The following is a 19,951-nucleotide window of genomic DNA, read 5'->3' as shown; positions in this document are numbered from 1 at the left end:
TGGCCTATCCATTAATTCAGGTCTTCCTGGAGCACTTATTCTAAAAGGTTGGAAAGGATTATGGATTATTCAGACAACTATGTGTTTGAGGTCTGTTGCTCTACAAGCACAGGGATGCCTGTGCTTCTCTTATTCATCACTGGGCCTGGCACAATGTCTGGCACAAGCAGGCACTCGGCACATATCTGCTTATTGATTCACTGAATTCAAAGACAGCCAGTAAACTTAAACTATTTTTTTTATTTGAATTTCTCCTTGTAAGTTCAATCATGTATGATTCATTGATTTTCAAAATTATTTTTTAACATGGTAAAAATCTCAAACTTATAAAACAGTTGCAAGAATAAAAACAGTATGCAGAATGCCTAAATACTCCTTATCTAGATTCATTAATTTTAACTCATCTATTAATACTTATACTTCATACGTTAAGAAGCAGCTATTTTGGTCAATTTTAATTTCTTCCCCCCAAAATGATATGCACATGAAACACACAGAAAAAACAGATTTTTCAGAGACATTAAGGGAATATATGATTATATCTGAGATTTAGGATCTCAACTCTACAGATTTTGAAATGTGAAAATGTGTATATTTGAAAGAACTGAATGTGTATTGAGCTCACAAAGCTCAATGCCTTGCGTCTAAAGGTGTCTCATAACACTGACATCAATGCTATTTTAAATATGTGACTCCAAATGTTACATTCAGAAGCAGAAGATATAGGCTAACATAGGCTGCCTTTACTCAAAACATGACGTGTTACTGCATATAAGAAATGAAAAAGACTTCTTACCAGCACTTTGCAAGCTCGTCCTGTCTTTTAGGAGCACATCTCCAAGAATTTGTCGATAAAATATCAACAAGTGAACAGTACACATACTTCCAATTAATGTTTCTGGAAGTAGACTATTAAAGAAGAAAACAATGCATTCATGACAGTCTTCAGACAATCCCCTACAATCCAACCTACAGTGTTTTCTATGATATTACATTAATGAACAGGTCCAAGTTTTGCTTCATTATTGAAAATAATTTTAACAATTTAAAGAAAAGTTTACACTACATTAAACTTCAAGTCACTTAGATTTTTTTGTGTACACTTTCAAATCTGAACTCAGTGTAGCCATTGCTGTTCTTCCATTTTAGCATATACATCTATGTTATATATGAAATAAAAAAGAGAAGTCATCAATTACATGTTTTAGAAAGAAAGGGACTAGTCAGCTATAAGTTTTAACAAAAGCATGTGTCTGCCAAGCCTGATATGGTGAACACAGAGGAAATACAAGTTCAGACTGTTCATAGTGCTGGATGGAATAAGGGGAGGGCAGGGCATGACAAACTTGGAATAAATCCTGACTTTGCTCCTTCCTAGCTATGTGACTTTAAATTACTTAATCTCCACGTGTTTTGGTTTCCTCATTTGTAGAATAGTATGCCTGAATTTCAGAAGGTTACCAAAAGGATTAAAATGAGGTAAGTATAGAGTGCTTAATGCAGTGCCTAGTATATAGTAAGGGCTTAAAAATAGAAAAAAAATTCAATATTAAAGTTAAGTTGGTATCAGTTTAAAATAGATTTTGTTACTAGGTTGTTATGTAATTCCCAGGATAGTAACAAAGAAAATATCTATAAAATAAACCCAAATGGAAATGAAAAGGGAAATCAAAATGTATTACTATTAAAATATCAATTAAACACAAAGGAAAGTAAGGAGGGAGGAAATAAAAGGACCAAAAAAATCTGTAAGACATACAGAAAACAAGTAACGAAATGGAAAAAGTAAGTCCTTCACTATAATAATTACTTTAAATGTAAATACATTAAATTCCTCAATTAAAAGTTATAGATTGGCAGAAATGTATTAGGAAAAAAAACAAGATTCAACCATATGCTATCTATAAGAGATCAATTAAGACCCAGGACACTTGAAGGAAGGGCCAACCATAAAAAGACATTTCATGCAAACAGTAATCACGGAGAGTATAGTTAGCTATAATAACATCAGACAAAATAGACTTTAAGCCATAAAACTGTTAAGAGACAAAGAAAGATATTTTGTAATGATAAAACAGTTCACTGAGAACATATAACATTATAAACATAAATGCATCAAACATCAGAATTCCTATATATGGGAAATAAATATTAATGGAATTGAAAAGAGAAATACACAAATCTACAATAATAGTAGAGACTTAGATATTCCACCAGAGTAACTTAGAGTAACTGAACAGATGATCATAACACCATAGACCAAGTGGACCAAACAGTCAAATACAGAACACTCTACTTAATGACACAGGTAACATTTTCCTCAAGTATACACAGAATATTCTTTAGGACAAACCATATGTTAAGTCACAAAACAAGTCATAGTAAATTTAAAATGACTGAAATCATACAAAGTATCTTTTCCAATTATAATGGAATGAAACTAGAAATCAAAAGCAGAAATAAAACTGGAAAATACACAAATGTGTGGAAATTAAACCATACATACAAATAACCAATGACTTAAAAGAAGAAATCTCAAGGGAAATTAGAAAATATCTTGAGCCAAATGAAAATGAAAACACAATATACCAAAACTTATAAGAGACAGTGAAAACAGTGCTAAGAGGGAAATTTAGAGCTTAAATACCTTCATTAAAAAAGAAGAGCTCAGGCCAAGCATGGGGGCTCACGCCTATAATCCTAGCACTCTGGAAGGCCGAGGTGGGTTAATCACCAGAGCTCAGGAGTTTGAGACCAGCTGAGCAAGGGCCAGACTCCCATCTTTCCTACAAATAGAAAAACTAGCCAAGCGTTGTGGCAGGGACCTGTAGTCCCAGCTGCTTGGCAGGCTGAGGCAAGAGGATCTCTTGAGCCTAAGAGGTTGAGGTTGCTGTGAGCTTCATAGCATGCCATAGCACTATACCCAGGGCAACAGAGTAAGACTTGATCTCACAAAGAAAAAAAAAAAGAAAAGAATGAAAAAAGAGCTCAAATCAACAACCTAACTTTATCTCTTAGCGCCTGTGGCTCAGTGAGCAGGGCGCCGGCCCCATATGCTGAGGGTGGCGGGTTTGGACCCAGCCCCGGCCAAACTGCAACAGAAAAATAGCTGGGCGTTGTGGCGGGCGCCTGTAGTCCCAGCTGCTCGGGAGGCTGAGGCAAGAGAATCGCGTAAGCCCAAGAGTTAGAGGTTGCTGTGAGCCGTGTGACGCCACGGCACTCTACCCGAGGGCAGTACAGTGAGACTCTGTCTCTACAAAAAAAAACAAAAATAAAACTAGAAAAGAACAAACTAGAACAGAGACCGACAAAATAAAAAACAGAAAAATCAGAGAAAATTAATGAAAGCAGGAGTTGATTCTTTAAAAAAATGAACAAAACTGACTTTTTGTGAGAATGTCTAAGGAAAAAAGAGAAAAGGCTCAAATAACTAAAATGAGAAATAAAAGAGGGGACATCACTACTGATTTTATAGAAGTAAAAAGGTTTATAAGAGATTACTATAAATAATTGTGTATCAACAAATTGGATAACCCTAAATTTCTAGAAAAACAGAATGTATCAAGACTAAATCATAAAGAAATTGAAAATCTGAACAGAGTGATAATAAAGTGATGGATTAGTAATCAGAAATCTCCTAATAAAGAAAAGCCCAGATTTTCCAAGATGGCTTTATTGGAAAATTCTATGAAACATTTAAAAAAGAACGCACCAGGCGCGGTGGCTCATGCCTGTAATCATAGCAGTTGGAAGGCCGAGGTGGTGGATTCCTGAGCTCCCGGGTTTGAGACTAGCCTGAGCCAGAGCGAGACCTCGTCTCTAAAAAGTAGCTGGGCATTGTGGTGGGTGCCTATAGTCCCAGCTACTTGGGAAGCTGAGGGAAGTGAATTGCTTGAGCCCAACAGTTTGAAGTTGCTTTGAGCTATGACGCCATGGCACTCTACCAAGGGTGACAAAGTGAGACTCTGTCTTGAAGAAAAAAAAGAAAAGAACTGACGCCAAAAACTTTTCTAAAAAATTGAAGAGGAGGGAACACTACCGAATTTATTTTATGGAGGCAGCATTATCCTGATACCAAAGCCAAGACCCTGTAAGAAAAAAAAAAAAAACTTCACAAAACTATAGGCCAATATCCCCAATAAATATTGATGCAAAAATCCTCAATAAAATACCAGCAAACTGAATTCAACCACACATTAAAAAGCTTTTATACCTCATGACCCAGGAAGATTTATTTATGGATTCTAAAGATGGTTCAATGTATAAAAATCAATGTTGTACACCATATTAACAGAATTAAGGGAAAAAAACAATATAATTTTTTTAAACGATGTTGTGTAAGCAGAAAATTCAACACTCTTTCATGATAAAAACATTCGACTAAGATGGAATACAAAGAAACTACTGTAACATAATAAATGCCAGATATGAAAAGCCCACAGCTAACATACCCAACAGTGAAACGCTGAAAGCTTCTCTTCTAAAATAAGAAACAAGACAGGGATCCTGCTCTCACCACTTTTATTCAATATAGTAATGGAAATATGAGGGCGGGGGGAAGAAGTAAAATTATCTTTGTTTGCCTGCAACATGATGAAGAAATATGTAGAAAACCCTAAAGATTCCACAAAACACTGTTAGAACTAACGATTGACTTTAGCAAATTTGCAGGAAACAAAATCAACATGCAAAATCAATTGCATTTTTACATGGTAACAATGAATTACTTGAAAAGGAAATTAAGAAAATAATTCCATTTACAATAACATCAAAAAGAATAAAATACGTAGGAATAAATTTTTTAAAAAATTTCAATGATTACATTTCAAAATGACAGTCTGCAAACATGAAAAGTGAATGTCACAAATGACATACACTAAATACTTACTGGGAATATGTTAAGCAGAAGAGTTAACCTTAGAAAATACTCAAGAAAATGTCTTAGATCATTCTACATGTATTTTTTCTATGTTTTTCCTTCCCCCCACTCCGTGCTCTCTTCTGGCTATCTCTAAATATGTATCTTCCAAATACTGTGTTTAGAAATACATGAACTCTGTCACTAAGCATGAAGAATTACCATACAGAAAATCTTGAAAACCTTGCAAATGATATGATGTCCTCTATCAAAGAGGAAGATGATTTTGGGCTAAGAAAAACCACCAAAGGTTAAAAAAGAGCCTGTTGGAAAAGAACAGAATGAAAGTGACCCCTATGATGGTATAAGAGCAATGGGTTCCATGGATACTTAGTTTCATGGAATTTAGATAAGTAACCTTGACCACTCCCTAAACCCTGTATTTCTAGAAACATCCAAAAATGTAAGACAAGTTCTCCTACTACATTTATGTTCACATACAGCATTTGATAATACAAATCCAGAAGGTGTCTTTCCAACCCTGCTAAAATCTGGACCGTCCATCTACCTGACCTAGATTTCAAACGCTAGATACAGGGAACCATTTAGCTTTCTCAGTGCTACCACATGCCTTGTCAAGGCTCATGTTATGATTCCCAAGGGTGTTCTACATCCTGCCCTCTGGACCATGGCCCCTGTGGGCAGTGTCAGCTGCATGCCCAAACTTAGGGCTCACACTGACTAACAGTCATTGATTTTTGCAGAGGAAGGGGTGGAACCTTCCTTCCTTCCATTTGGCCCTCTCCTTTTTCACAGACCTGCCCACCCTATCTGTCAAGCAGACACTGGTCCTCCCATAGTGTGAGCACTCCTTTCCTTCTGGCACATTCCCAAACATGAAGCAATGCTACTTGTACTTTATTACATTTTATTTAGGGAAATCCTCTGATTTTCTCAAGCCCAAGATGACTAAAAAGTTCTGGGCTGCTAAAGGTTAGCTGAGCTGAATAAGTAAAAATATACTTCCTTACTTTACACACAGACCAGCAAACTCTGGTGGCAGAAAAACAATGAAAGGGCTTCAGGCAAGTAACACTATTATGTATTTTTAGTAACAATAAAATGAAAGTAAAGACAAAAAAGATGGAATGCATCAGAAAGGCAAATGATAATTCTCCTGACACCCATAGGAGATACACATACTACGTACCTATGGCTGGGTGAAAGGGTAGTGTAAAGCCAACCAGCCAGGGTACAGTGTAACAATGGGCACTGATGTAAACTTCCATCCTTGGCCTTGTCTCCATTGTTATATGTCACTTGGCATAAAGAAAAGAGGCCCTATCCTATCTCCTTTCAGCAGAGAAGTTTGGATAAGCAAAGGTGAAATTTCTAAGAGAGGGAAATTTGTAAGCCAGGGCCTCTGGCTTCACTGCGTCCATAGCCTCGCTTCTATGACAGCCAGGCTATGTCTGGCAACAGCAGTGTGCCCCAACCCACACATGACATTCCCATGAGTGTACATTTCAGAATCATGCAAAGTAGAGAGGCAATTTCAAGACAGTGCTCACGTCTCTCTGTGGACTCTGGAAAGACAGAAGAGTACTCACCAAGACAAGGCAGGGAGGTGCCAGGAACAGCAGAGGCCAAGTAGAGCTCCTGAGAAGTAGTTTTATGCTAGGAGGGAGATTTTCACTTAGCAATTATTTCGCAAATGTTTTTCTGGTGCCTAATGTGTACTGTAATCAAACAAGTGCCTCAGTTCCTGAAATCTAAAGGATGACGACTCAGGACCTTCAAGGGCCCATGCATAGCTGGGTATGGTGGCTCACACCTGCAATCCCAGCACTCTGGGAGGCCAAGGTGGGTGGATCTTCTAAGCTTACCAGTTCAAGACCAGCCTCAGTACAGTGAGACCCCGTCTCTAAAAATAGCTGGGCATTGTGGTGGGCACCTATAGTCCCAGCTACTCAGGAAGTTGAGGCAAGAGAACTGCTTGATTCCAAGAGTTTGAGGTTGCTGTGAGCCATGATGCCACAGCACTCTACAGAGGGAGACAAAGTGAGACTCTGTCTCAAAAAAAAAGAATCCAGAGCATAGAACAACATTCACTGCTTAAGAAGAATGACCTCTGCAGCATGCAGTCAAATTTGATCTTGATATACAAAGAATCTGAAAACCAGTATTTGGGGCCAAGAAACACTATTAGGAGCTATAGTTGAAAGACACTCTTGGGAGTGCACTAGGACTCTCAGAGGCTTATCAAACGAGATGAGTAATGGGGAAGCCAAAGAAGTAGGAAGAATGAAGCCAAACAAGTTTTAGCTTTTCTTTTATAAAGACTGCTACTATGCTACTTTTTTCCTAATCTTGAAAAATAACAACATTCCAAGGAAAGATTGGCCAAAAAAGGAATTTACAGGTTCTATGAACATCCAGGGAGAAAAAGTCAAAGGTAAATGATACCCATGAACAAGTTATTAAGGGCTATTGACAGATTTAACTGTTAATACTATAATTATAAACTACATTTCAGTACTAGAGATGAGAACAAGGGATATTTAAGCTAAGACCATGATCTGAATTGAGAAAAGCAGCCACTCAAAGGGGTGTGCCCAGTCTTCATTTATTTCCCTACTTCTTGGTAATCTGTGAGCCATGGGCAGGCTGTGATGGGCCAATTCAATCCTATTAATCTCTGTTCCCTGTGATGCTTTTCTGACCCCTCTTTTTGTCCCCCTGTGCCCTCTGTGGAGTTCCTTCCCTCCACATCTTCCCCTGGCCACACTCTTCCAATCCTTCAAAGCCTATTTCAAATCCTTCCTCCACCTTATCAGCTACATACACATCATATTTTCATTTGAGCAAATGATAAATCTGTTTTAAATTTCAGATTATTATGAGAGTATAAATGATTAGGTTACATTGTTTGTATCTGTTAGGTAAAGTCCAAGTAGTAGCTGTGCCCCTCACCCAGGAGGTGTGCCATATACCACTACATTGTGCCCATTAGGTGAGAGCACACCAATCCCACTCCCTGCTCCCCACTCTGTACTCTCCCCGACCTGAGTTTAATGCAGTTTTTCTCTTGTGTGAGCATATAGGTGTTCATCTACTAGTTTCATATTAGTATTGAGTGTATTGGATACTCACTTTTCCATTTTTGTGATACTTTACTAGGGAGAATGTTCTAGAACTACATCCAGGTTAATACAAAAGATATAAAGTCTCCATCTTTTTATGGCTGAATAGTATTCCTTGGTATACAAGGAATAAAAAAAAAAATGAAAATAAATCTCAAACTGTACCACAGTTTATTAATCCATTTATGGTTGACTTGGGTTGGTTTCGCATCTTCAAGATTATGAATTGAGCTACAATTTCTATTGCCAATGTCCTTATGGTTAAATGGTTTTTTTTTTTACTTCTGGGTAGATATCTAGTAATGGGACTGAATGATTAAATGGAAGGTCTACTTTTAGTTCTTTGAGGATTCTCCATACTTCTTTCCATAGAGGCTGTATTAGTTTGCAATCCTACCAACAGTATAGAAGTGTTCCCTTCTCTCCATATCCGTGCCAGCATCTGCAACTTTGGGACTTTAAGAAGTGGGCTGTTTTTACTGGGGTTAGGTTACATGTCAAGGGGGTTTTAATTTGCATTTCTCTGATGAATTGGGATGATGAGCATTTTTTCATGTGTTTGCTGGCCATTTATCTGTCTTCTTTGGAGAAGGTTCTGCTCATGTCTCTTGCCCAGTGATAAATGGGATTGTTTACTCTCTTCTTATTGATTAGTTTGAGTTCTCTGTAGATTCTAGTTATCAGCCCTTTGTCAGAGTACTAGCATGCAAATATCTTCTCCCATTCTGAAGGGTGTCTGTTTGCTTTAGCCATTGTGCCCTTAGTTGTACAAAAGCCTTTTAACTTGATCACATTCCATTTATTTATTTTTGGTGTTGCTTCAGTTGCCCATGGGGTCTTCACATTTGAACATTTGATGACATAGCACAATTTACATGGCATTATATTTACATTTGTCTATATATAAATAATTATGATAGGTAATAATGATAGCAAACATTACAGTGTTAGTTACTATGTGCCACTATAAATATTGGCTAAGTGTTCTATATGCTTTCTTTCCATTAAATCTCTTTACAGCTTTATAGGGTTGGTACTTATTATCATGATGTCCATCTTAAAGATATAGACACTGAGACCCTGACAGAAATGGATAATTTACTTGTCTAAGACAGCACTGAGTGAGAACTTGACAGATTGAGATTCTACTAGTGTAAAAACCCCCTGAGGAAAATGAAAATTAAAACCACCATGAGAAGCCACAACTCTCATGTAGAATGGCCAAAACGAAAAACTGATAATACGAAGTCTGTCAAGAACATGGAATAATTGGAATTCTCTCATATATTCCTAATGAGAGTATACAATGGTATAGTCATTTGGGAAAACACTTTAGCAGTTTCTTATAAAGTTAAACAAATACCAGAAGATCCAGCAAGCCCACTTCCAGATAGCCATGTGAAAGGAAGACCTTTATCCACACACAGAAAACTTGGATGCAGATACTTAAAGCAGCTTCGCTCATAGCTATCCAAATCTACAAAGACCCCCAAATGCCCATCAACTGGTGAATGAATAAACAAATTGTGTTATATCTGTCAAATGGAATACAGATACATCTCAACTTATGGTAGGGTTACTTCCTGAAAAAACTACAGTAAGTTGAAAATATCAGTTGAAGATGTATTTAATATACCTAATCTACCATACATCGTGGCTTAGCCTAGCCTACCTGAAATATGCTCAGAACACTTACATTAGCCTACACTTGGGCAAAACCTAACACAAAGCCTATTTTATAATAAAGTGAATAACTCATGTAATTTATTGAATACTGTACTATATGGTTTCTACTGAATACGTATTGCTTCTGTTTCATGCTAAGATTGAAAAGTCTTAAACCAAACCATCATAAGTCAGAGGCCATCTGTACTATTTAGAACAAAAGCAAACATATTACTAATACATCCAGTGGCCTGGGTGAACCTCAAATGCATTATGCTAAGAAGCCAGATTCAAAAGGTTATGCAGTACATAATTCCATTTACATGACATTATGGAAAAGGCAAGACTGTTGGGAAAGAAAATAGATGAATAGTTGCCTGAGCCTGGGGCTAGGGAGTTGAGTACAAAGGGGCAAATGAGAGTAGAGGAAATATTCCCTATCTTGATAGTGGTGGTAGTTCCATGACCATATCCATTTGTCAAAATACAAAGAACTGTAGACTAAAAAGGGTATGATTTACTGCATGTAAATTATATCTCAATAAACTCGACATTAAAAAATAGTTCCCTAAAGGTAGGATCATGCAGCTGTCAGCCCCATTTAGTCAAAAGTGTCTAAATTTTTAGTCTGACCAAACTTATCATTTGAGCTAACTAATAAATAGAAGAGTAAGCTGATACAAGCTTTACTACAGTTTCATTTCCTTACTGATCTTTGGTAGAAGAGTTGATGGGGAAAACAATAACCAACCAAAGATGACCAAGCAAGAGGAGAAGCCAAAAGGAGAGATGACCTATAAATGCTAAATGATTCCAAGTTCATGGGAAGGAGGTACCAACCTTAATAAGTTTCTTGAACTTCTGTTCAAGGATCTCAGTTTTACTAGAAGTTGAGGCTGCCTTCTCATTGTCATGATCTGATAGAAAACACTTCCGTGTGCTTTAAAAAAAATTGAAAATACATCTCAAAACGTGAAGTGCTTTAGGACAGTAGTATAATAAAACAAATATTTTATGAACATATACCACTAGTGGTGCTGAATTGAAAGCCAGGAGTCACCCACACCCTGAATGAGTTGATTGGCCACCACATCAGATGCTCTATAGCATTACTGCTGCTACGTTACATAGGAAAAAAAGGGAACTTAAAAGGATGTGCATTCCAGGCCCCAAACTCCTTCCTGTCCCAAGAAGACAGAACTGGTATTGTGGGGGCAGCAGCAATGGTATGTGTCCTGAATCAACCAAACAAAGAGATGGATGGCTGAGGAGTGAAAATGGAGTTCCAAATCTGTCCCACTCTGAGCTCCACGAGGCACTGACCACATCTGTCTTGTTCTCCATTTTCCCATTATCTAGCATAAGGCCTGGTCAGTGAACATATTAAAAGACACTCAGTATTTTGGGAGGGCAAATGCAGCAGGCATATCACCATTTCAAACATCTGTACCCTTTACCCTGGCAATAAGCAATCTCTAAATTAGTCTATTCTATTAATTCTGCATCAGCCCAAGCTGATCCAGTATTTAATGAAAAGGAACTAATACAATGTCCTCATTCTTTATCACTTCTTAAGTCACATGTACACTACTAAAAAAGTAAACACTTAGATAAAAATATTAGGATTTTAGTTTCAAATGGCATTTTTAAAATGTGAACCTAAGTAAAAATGTTGTTTACTAGAATACAGCTATCTTCTCTGATGCATCTGCTATCGGTTTAATCTTTAAGAAAAGGAAGACAGCACATAAGAGATGTACCTCTCCTGGGTATTGATGGGTCCACTTCAACACCTTTTTCATAAGGAGTACCACCATTCAAAAAGAGTTCATAAGTCCTATAAGAGAATCACATGCCATGATGGATGTATGTTGTGAGTAGTTTATAAACACTGGAGTCAGTAGTGTAATATCCTTTAGCACAAATACATATAGTCACAGATATTTTATTTATATTTCATTACAAATGACAATGATAGCTGTTGATCCCCCTGTGAGGTACCATCTCAGTCTCTCTGTTCCCTATCTAAGGTAAAAGATACATTTTTCCACACCAAAATGAGAAAGGTTAACTTAAGTCATTAAAGTGTTTTGACTTTAATGACTAGTGTTAATGACAAGTAATAACTGTTTTTTGATGTAGTTTTCAAAGTGTTGAATCATTATTTGAAATAAAGCCATTATGAATTTATCTTCTTTTTAAAATGTAAAAGTTACATGTAGATTATTATAAAAAGTTTGAATGGCATAGAAACGATAAGTAAAAAGTTCCCTCCCCATCCCTTCCCCTCTAGTTTAGTGTGTCTTCTGCCCTATTTTTTCCCATACAGATGCAAACATATATTCATGCATAAACACAGTGAATTTCAAAGATAACATGCTTTTCTCTTGAAGTTACATACTAAGTGTATGAAACAGTAAAATCCCACTGTACTACCTTCCCAATTCTGCTCCTCAGAGGCAACCTCTGGGAACAGGTTACCTAGACCCACCCACGTAGGCTAACAAATAGCTTTTAATGAACAAAAGTGGAGTCATAGCAACTTATTTTTTTCATATAATTATATACACTGAAAATGTTTCTGTAGCTGTGACTTCACTTTCAGAAAGATGGAGTAGATGTACTTTTCCCTACTTCTACTATGCACTACTAAAAACCCAGAATATATTAAAAAACAAAAAACGATCATGAGAAACCTAGGTTTCTACATCCATGCACAGTAATGAGGTGTCCTCCCCTCCCACTGGGGTGCGTTAGAGGACTAGTGGAATCAGGACTTGCCTCTCTGCCCAATGGTAAGAAGGCCATGCAGGGAGTGTTATCTAAATTAGTCCTTGCAACAAACCTGTGGGGTAGGAATTATTACAATCCTCCAGATTAAAGATGGGGGAAATTCAGGTTTGTAGACCTTAAGGAACCCACCTTTAGTTACTCAGGCAGAGCTGGAATTAGAGCCCTTAATTTTATAATTCCAATCTTGGGATCTTAATCAGTAATCCTACTGCTAGCCTATTTGTGTCCATTCTGTGAACTTCTTTTCATATCCTATACTTGAATCTTTTATCCCCCCCCCATTTTAAAGCTGGGATCATCTTTGTCTTATTAATTTTGAGAGTTCTTTTTATATCAGATATAACAATCTTTGCATTCTTCTGTATATATTACAAATATTTGCTTACAGTCGGTTTTTTGATCTTAAGGTTAAAGTTGTTTACAGTGGTTGCCACTATAATTTCAACGCCCCATTTACAGAAGACAGAGACAGTCAGACTTAGCTTGAGACCCCAGACTTAGCTTTCCCACTCTTTGGAAAGAATTAGATTCTGTTTTCATTATGGTGAAATGTAATAATACCATAGAAAATAATTGAAAGAGTATTCTCAGCAGATAGCCGGTGCAAACATCTTTTAAATTACCTCTTCTAAATGTGTCCCTACTTCCTCCATAGGATGAGACTATGCATGCTGCTTTCACATATTACTTTAAACCCTAAAATCAATATTAAAAGCCCTTTCCCCCAAAGTTATTTAAATGATAATAGGACAAACCTGAGGTGTCTAGATTCTAAAAAATGAATTTCTATAAAATTATTCATTTGTAAGGAAAGCCAACTTACTTTGTTGGGATAGGAACTCCACTGGCATCAAAAAGTTTAAGAAACACCCAGCCACAACTTAGCTCTCCTCTTTCACCAGTTGACTAGGAAATAAAACAAATATATGAAGTTTAATGTCTGTATTAATCAAATTTATAAGCACATACCCAGTCCTTTTAAAGGAATAAAATTAGTATTCACCTGTAGAAATAAAAAGTTCTCCACAAGAAAATAAAATGGAACATATTAGATTCCCATTTTACTTGCAGGTTAGATGTTAAAGGTAGTATGTCAAGCAACTATCATATTTTGTCAAAACTGCTCTTGAAAATTCCTTAAACTGGATATGTGGCAACTGTTGCTATTATCTCAGGAGTGATATATGTGTATAAACATTTTGCAGAGTGATCTCAAATCACATCAATACTACATAGATCATGAAGCTTTGTTACATTAAGAGATGGAATACAGATATTACTCATTTAAGGGCCTTTTTGCTTGGAATTTTACCTGCACTATTAATTGTTTTTGCCAGCTCCCAGAGCTTGTGGGAGGCCTATATCTCTCCCTGTCCTACCTACCTATAATATATATGGATAAATTTGTATTAAAGAAATGAAGAAGTGGTGTAATACTATTGACGTAACCTCTTTGTAATGGATCTCTGGGTTACCTGGAGGCCAGGTATATATGTTACACCTCTCAAGCTATTAGTAGAATAGCTAATAGCTATTGAGCCCCAGACTTGAGCCATTGGTTCAACAGTTTATATGGCATAAATTAACCCAAGTCTCTGGTGTTTTCTTATAAAAATTACCACTTTGTCAGGTCCCTTAATTATACTCCTCACTTATAAGGCTTAATGTACTCAGCCTCTGGAGAACAGAGAGAGAGGTAGACCACAGTACTGGAATGTCACTGAGGACCCTTTCTCACTTTCTGCAAAGTCCCAAATTTTCATTGTTTTAAAAGCACTGGACTTCAAGCAAGCTGTAAATATAAGCTATAAATGTAAATGTAAATAAATACCCTTTTATTTTAAACGCTACCTAAAAAGCAGAACTACATGTAAAATTAGAAATATTGCCATTCTATTCCTCAAGGGATTAAAATTCTATTAGACATAAAACCTTAATTATTTTCCTTGTAAATACAGACACATTTTTTCATCTTCCTTTTTAACTTATACATTAGAAAGCCTTATCTTTCAACTGATGACATACATTGCGAATATAAGAAATTCCAAGTTCAAATAATATTCCAAGATCTGGAGATGAAGAATTAGACCTGATAAAACAATCACCATCGAGTAAGCATGGCAAAATGCCAGTAACCTGAAATGATAAGAAATTAATGTTACTCATCAGTAATTTTAAAAATAAAATAAAATAACAAATTAAAATAAAGTAAGTAAAATTTTAAAAATGGGAGGAGGGTTTTAGCCCTATTCATTAGTAAATGGTTTTTACCTTTGCATTATATTATAATAAAAATATTTTAAGGAAAATAAAAATCAGATGGATTGGATTCATCTATACCAATGATTTAAAACAAAAATAAGTTCTCTGTTTAAGGGAAACATTTTTACCTTCATTTACTCTTTGCTTAGAGTAGAGGCTAATATAAGCACTGTACCTAGTTCCTCAGAGGTGTATTAAAAATAGTTTGCATAAAATACATTTATATTATTCACTGCTCTTCATAAACAGAGCTAAAATTAAAGACTGAGTACACATATTTGCTCAATTTTCCTAATGTGAGCCTTGTAAATGTTCCTTTCACTTCCCTTGTGTTCATTCCATTCCCTCTCCCTAGACAACTACATCCCTCTTTCTTGTCTGTAAAATCTTATCCATCCTTCAAGGTCCAGTCTCTCTTCTACAAAACATTCCCTGAGTCAAAGGACTAGAATCAACTTCCCTCTCCTTTATGCTTCAAAGCACTTAGAGCCCCATAGCCATTACAATCTGCCTGAATACTTATCAACAGGCTAGTCTAAGGAATGCACAAGACAATGCACATCAGGACTGGACAGAGGGCATGGCACCTATTTAGAGCTCTATAAATAGAGGATATCATTATTCACATACGTGCATATGTGTTTTTCCTACTAACATGTAAGTTCCCACATACCTAGGAAGAATGCCTTGTACACTGCACATAACAGATGCTTAATTTCATTCAACAAAGTAAAACATACTTATTATTTATCCTCCCCAACATCTTTAGACCCTGAGAAAACACTAGAAAATTCTACCTAAGCACCTTGCATATGCAGAGATCCAACAGCAGAATCGTGAAGTGCTGTACCAAAAGACAAGCCATGTTTCTCACTGGGAGCAGAGTGCTCAATGAAGCTAGCTGGCCTTTTCTGAACTGTGCTCAGACCGAGTGTGGACACACAGAGTCCACAAGTGAGGGGCTGGGCCTCACCCACAGCCTAAGCCCTCTCATGGAATATCTATCTTGTTTTAAGACCTTTTAATATAATAGAAGGAAGGGCAATTAAGGGTTTTTAGAGGTATATAAGGGAGTTAGCTGTGGGAGGGAAGTAAATACTACAGTAATGAAAACTTGGAGGTAGAAAAAAGTATGTAAAATAAACTATAGACAATTTATTGTATAAAAAGAACATAAAGACATCTTCACTATCATCCATATTGACTCAGTAATACTGACTCGGTGATCTGAACCCACCTAACCTCAATCCACTCTTAACAGTACCTGGGTGTAACGTATAGTCCCCTAGGTGTCACCCTTGACTCTATCTGAAGAAAGCACAGCTCTCATTAACACAGTTGGAAAACTTCATTTTTTAAAAACACTGCACTTCCTAAATTTTATCTTTTGTTTTTTTTTTTTAACCACATGAACATTTTCTAAAATTGAACCCTCAAATCCATTGAATGAGATGATTCACAGGAATTATAACTTTGGTGAGTCAGAAACATGAGTAATTTTTATCAAAGTCCTCAAGGAACACCAAAGAATACAATTTAAATCTAGCTTCACATATTCTGTGCTGAATATAAATAGCATTTATAAAAATAAATGTTACACTTTGACAGCTTTGTCTTAGAAATTAATTGCTTAACACTTAAGTTCATTCCTCATTCCAGTCACTCAGCAGATTACTTACTTGGGGAGAAAAGGTCCATGTTTTGGGCTTTTTAGATTGCCATGTGGCTCTGACTGTATGAATGTTGCTCAGAACCTGAAATGAGATAGATTTTCCCTGTTGAGATCATGTTGTAGCGGCTCTTTGAAGGAGTTAACAGTGGCTGTATCAGGTAGGGCAAATAGGGTGTGGGAAACTTCCACTTTTTACTTCATGCAATACTGTAATGTTTTCCTTTTTAAATAGAATATGATATCACTTTAAAAATAATTAGTGAAAAACATGTGTTCCAGTACTTATTAATAAAACAATCAAAGAACTGATAAAATGAATGAGACTTGGACCCTTATGCTAGTAATAAATCATATTCTTTGAAATCTTTAATATCAGGGATAGGTTTACCAGAAAGTAAGTAGTTTCGGGTAAAAACAGCCCTCTCGTCCTGTCACTGAGGCAGACAATACTAACAATTTAGATACACTAATATTTTTCTCAAGGTGTCTAGGCCTAGCACTAATACAAGGCCACCCAAGAGAAAAATTCAATTTAATTCAAGCTGGGGAGAGGTGGGAGGAGGGAGAGGAGAAAGGGAAGAAAGCAGGGTGGGTGTGCTCTCACTTAATGGGGACAATGTGAGGGTATATGGTGCATCTGCCGGGTGAGGGGCACAAGTACAACAGGGACCTTACCTACCAAATGGACACACTGTACTTAATCATTTGTACACTCATATTAATCTGAAATTTTAAAAAAGATGTCTAGGCTCATAAATCATATTTTCCCTGTAATTTATCTTACATAAAACAACGACACACAAAGCAAAAACTTTATGTCAGGAAGAGTTCAAATTCTGTAAACTTTTGACCAAAATGGACATCTTCCAAAGGAATGAAAAATACGTAATTTTTATTTTAGATGAAAATATCTTATTACAACATTATTAAAATCAAGCTTAAAAATAATCCTAAATGTGTCAAATTAGGTCAAATTCAACTCACTGTCCTCTATTCCCTCTTAGTTGGCACCCAGGTGTCTTTGATGGGCAGCCAAATTGTCCACATTAACAAAACCTCATTTGCTTCAACAACTTATACTTAATATTAATTAATTAATATTATTTAAACTTTTACTAAAATAATATATACTCTCAATCTGGACTCTTACAAAATCCTTCTGATTACTACCTGGTGACTTCTGTAAGACTGTGTTTTATTTATTCTAAGATCCTTCTGGTTTTTCAAGGAATGTTTCCTACTTCTAGTAGGAAGATGTCCTTTGTATCACTGAAACTGAATCCCATACTATTTCTTTTATCTTTTTAACTTGGAGAATCCTGATTTTGAAGTTTAGATTCAGTGTTAAGTTCTACTGCTTATAATTTTATATCTTTCTTGATGTACAGATTCCGATTGCTAAAAAAGACTTAGTCCAACCATCTCACGGTGTATTTGAGCAAACTGAAACCCGAGAAGGTGAATGACTGGCTCAGAATCATACTGTGCATACAGCATAAAACCAGATGCCAAGAATGAAGTTATCAAAGATTCAAAAAAAAAAAAAATCAGAGCTATGTCATTCTGCAACCTACATTCAGAATGCATAAAGAACTGGAGAACTAGGTGTGGTGGCGCCACCTAGAACCCAGCTACTTGGGAGGTGGAGGTGGGGGGACCTCTTGAGCATAGCAATTCAAGACCAAAGCAAGAGCCCATCTCCATTTAAATAAATAAAAAGGAACACACAAGAACTTCTGCTGAACTAGTGTATGCTTCAAACAACTATCTGCTCTAGATATAAAGCAGTGAAGCATTAATAGTTAAAAAGAAAGAGCTCGATTTAAAAGTTAGATGACTACATCAATTGAGCACAAACAAAAGAGAAAAACAAAGAAGACGGTGAGCAAGAAACCAGGGGAAGAGAAAAACAAAGAAGACGGTGAGCAAGAAACCAGGGGAAGAGAAAAACAAAGAAGACGGTAAGCAAGAAACCAGGGGTCTCCTGGGCTCTGAGTCTAGCAGAACATGTAGTGGCAAGGAGATGGATTTGTATGTCACAGACTAAAGTTACTTAAAAGGAATACAGGACTAGAGATAGCCTTACTGCTTGAAGCTAGTAGGGTAAAAAAAAAAAAAAAGAAAAAAAAATGTTGCCAACTATTGTGAGCCTAAGCAGGTAAAAGGACAAAGACATTAGCCATGACACCAGGATCAGAATCAGGTCAATAAGTGAATGGGCCTTTTGATGAATCAGTGATATCTCTGATGTCATCTGAGACTAAGAACTCTAACCTCCATAAGATCTGGTCCTGGACTGGGTTTGTGGGGGTCCTTTGTTGGTGACAGTGTGATAGCAACCACAACACTACCAGATACAGGGATAAAGTTTTGAAGGAAATAACTAAAGTTGAAAAGGTATTTGAAGAAATGGCTGAAAAATCCCCAAATTGGGCAAAAGACATAAACCTACAGATTTAAGAAGCTGAACAAACCCCAAACAGGACAAACCAAAAAAATCTGTGCCAGATACACCATACACTTCTGGAAACTAAACTCAAAGAAAATATCTTGAAAGCTATGAGAGAGAAATAATACCTAGGTTAACCACTATGGGGAAAACAATTTAAATGACAGTGAATATCATCAGAAACCATTCAGGACAGAAGGAAATGGCACAATATTTTTCAAGTGCTGAAGAAAAATAACTGTTAACCTAGAATTCTGTATCTAGTGAAAATATCCTTCAGGAATGAAGGGGAAACAGAGACATTCTCAGATAAAGTCTAAGAGAATTTATTACCAGCAAACCTACCCTAAAATAATAGCTAAAGGAAATTCCCTAGACAGAAAGGACACAATAAAAGACAGAATCTTAGAATGTCAGACAGGAAGAAAGAACAAAGGAAATAGTAAAAGTATAAGTAAATATTATTGAATTTCTCGTGAGTTTTCCTAAATTATATGTAATGGTTGAAATAAAAATTATAGGGAGAAAAAGTATCCAGTGTACTCAGCCCAACCATGAAACTAATTTATAGCTTTCCTATGATAGCTATAACCCAATTATAACCTAAGAATATGGGGAAAGGGGAAAGGGAGGGGAGGGGAGGGAAGATGGGTGGAGGGAGGGTAATTGGTGGGACCACACCTACAGTGCATCTTACAAGGGTACACGTGAAACTTACTAAATGTAGAATATAAATGTCTTAACACAATAACTAAGAAAATGCCAGGAAGGCTATGTTAACCAGTGTGATGAAAATGTCAAATGGTATATAAAACCAGTGTATGGTGCCCCATAATTGCATTAATGTACACAGCTATGATTTAATAAAAAAATTATAATACTGTATAATATGGTTCTCAATGTATGGAGGTAAATATTTAAGATAATTACATTATAAACAAGGTAGGATAAAGAGACTTAAAGGAAGGAAAGGTCTTATACATCACCCCAGCTGGAATATTGATACTAATAGACTATGCTAAGTGCTGTACATGTAAAATAAGATCTATAACCACTAGGAAAGCTAGCCAAAAAGATGTACAAGATCTGTACACTACAGATCATTCAGA

General features: G+C 36.4%; 1 protein-coding gene across 3 annotated transcripts in view; it reads right to left on the bottom strand.

Annotated features, from left to right (window-relative positions):
• The window catches only part of NPHP1 (nephrocystin 1), a 68,088-nt gene that overhangs the window by 8,216 nt on the left and 39,921 nt on the right, over window positions 1-19,951 (bottom strand). For all 3 annotated transcript variants that reach the window (XR_008379718.1, XM_053589879.1, XM_053589880.1), the window contains exons 12-17: window positions 16,401-16,475; window positions 14,485-14,595; window positions 13,283-13,365; window positions 11,427-11,503; window positions 10,507-10,606; window positions 797-909 (exon numbers count right to left, since the gene is read on the bottom strand). Coding sequence is in view for 2 of the 3 variants with exons in the window: in XM_053589879.1 (XP_053445854.1) it covers window positions 797-909; window positions 10,507-10,606; window positions 11,427-11,503; window positions 13,283-13,365; window positions 14,485-14,595; window positions 16,401-16,475 (559 nt within the window). In the remaining variant the exon portion in view is untranslated. The remainder of the gene's footprint in view (window positions 1-796; window positions 910-10,506; window positions 10,607-11,426; window positions 11,504-13,282; window positions 13,366-14,484; window positions 14,596-16,400; window positions 16,476-19,951) is intronic.

This window comes from Nycticebus coucang, chromosome 4 (genome assembly GCF_027406575.1).
Source record: "Nycticebus coucang isolate mNycCou1 chromosome 4, mNycCou1.pri, whole genome shotgun sequence".
In the NCBI taxonomy this organism is placed as follows: domain Eukaryota; kingdom Metazoa; phylum Chordata; class Mammalia; order Primates; family Lorisidae; genus Nycticebus; species Nycticebus coucang.
Note: the sequence above shows the minus strand (reverse complement) of the source record. Positions and strands in the feature narration are given on the sequence as shown.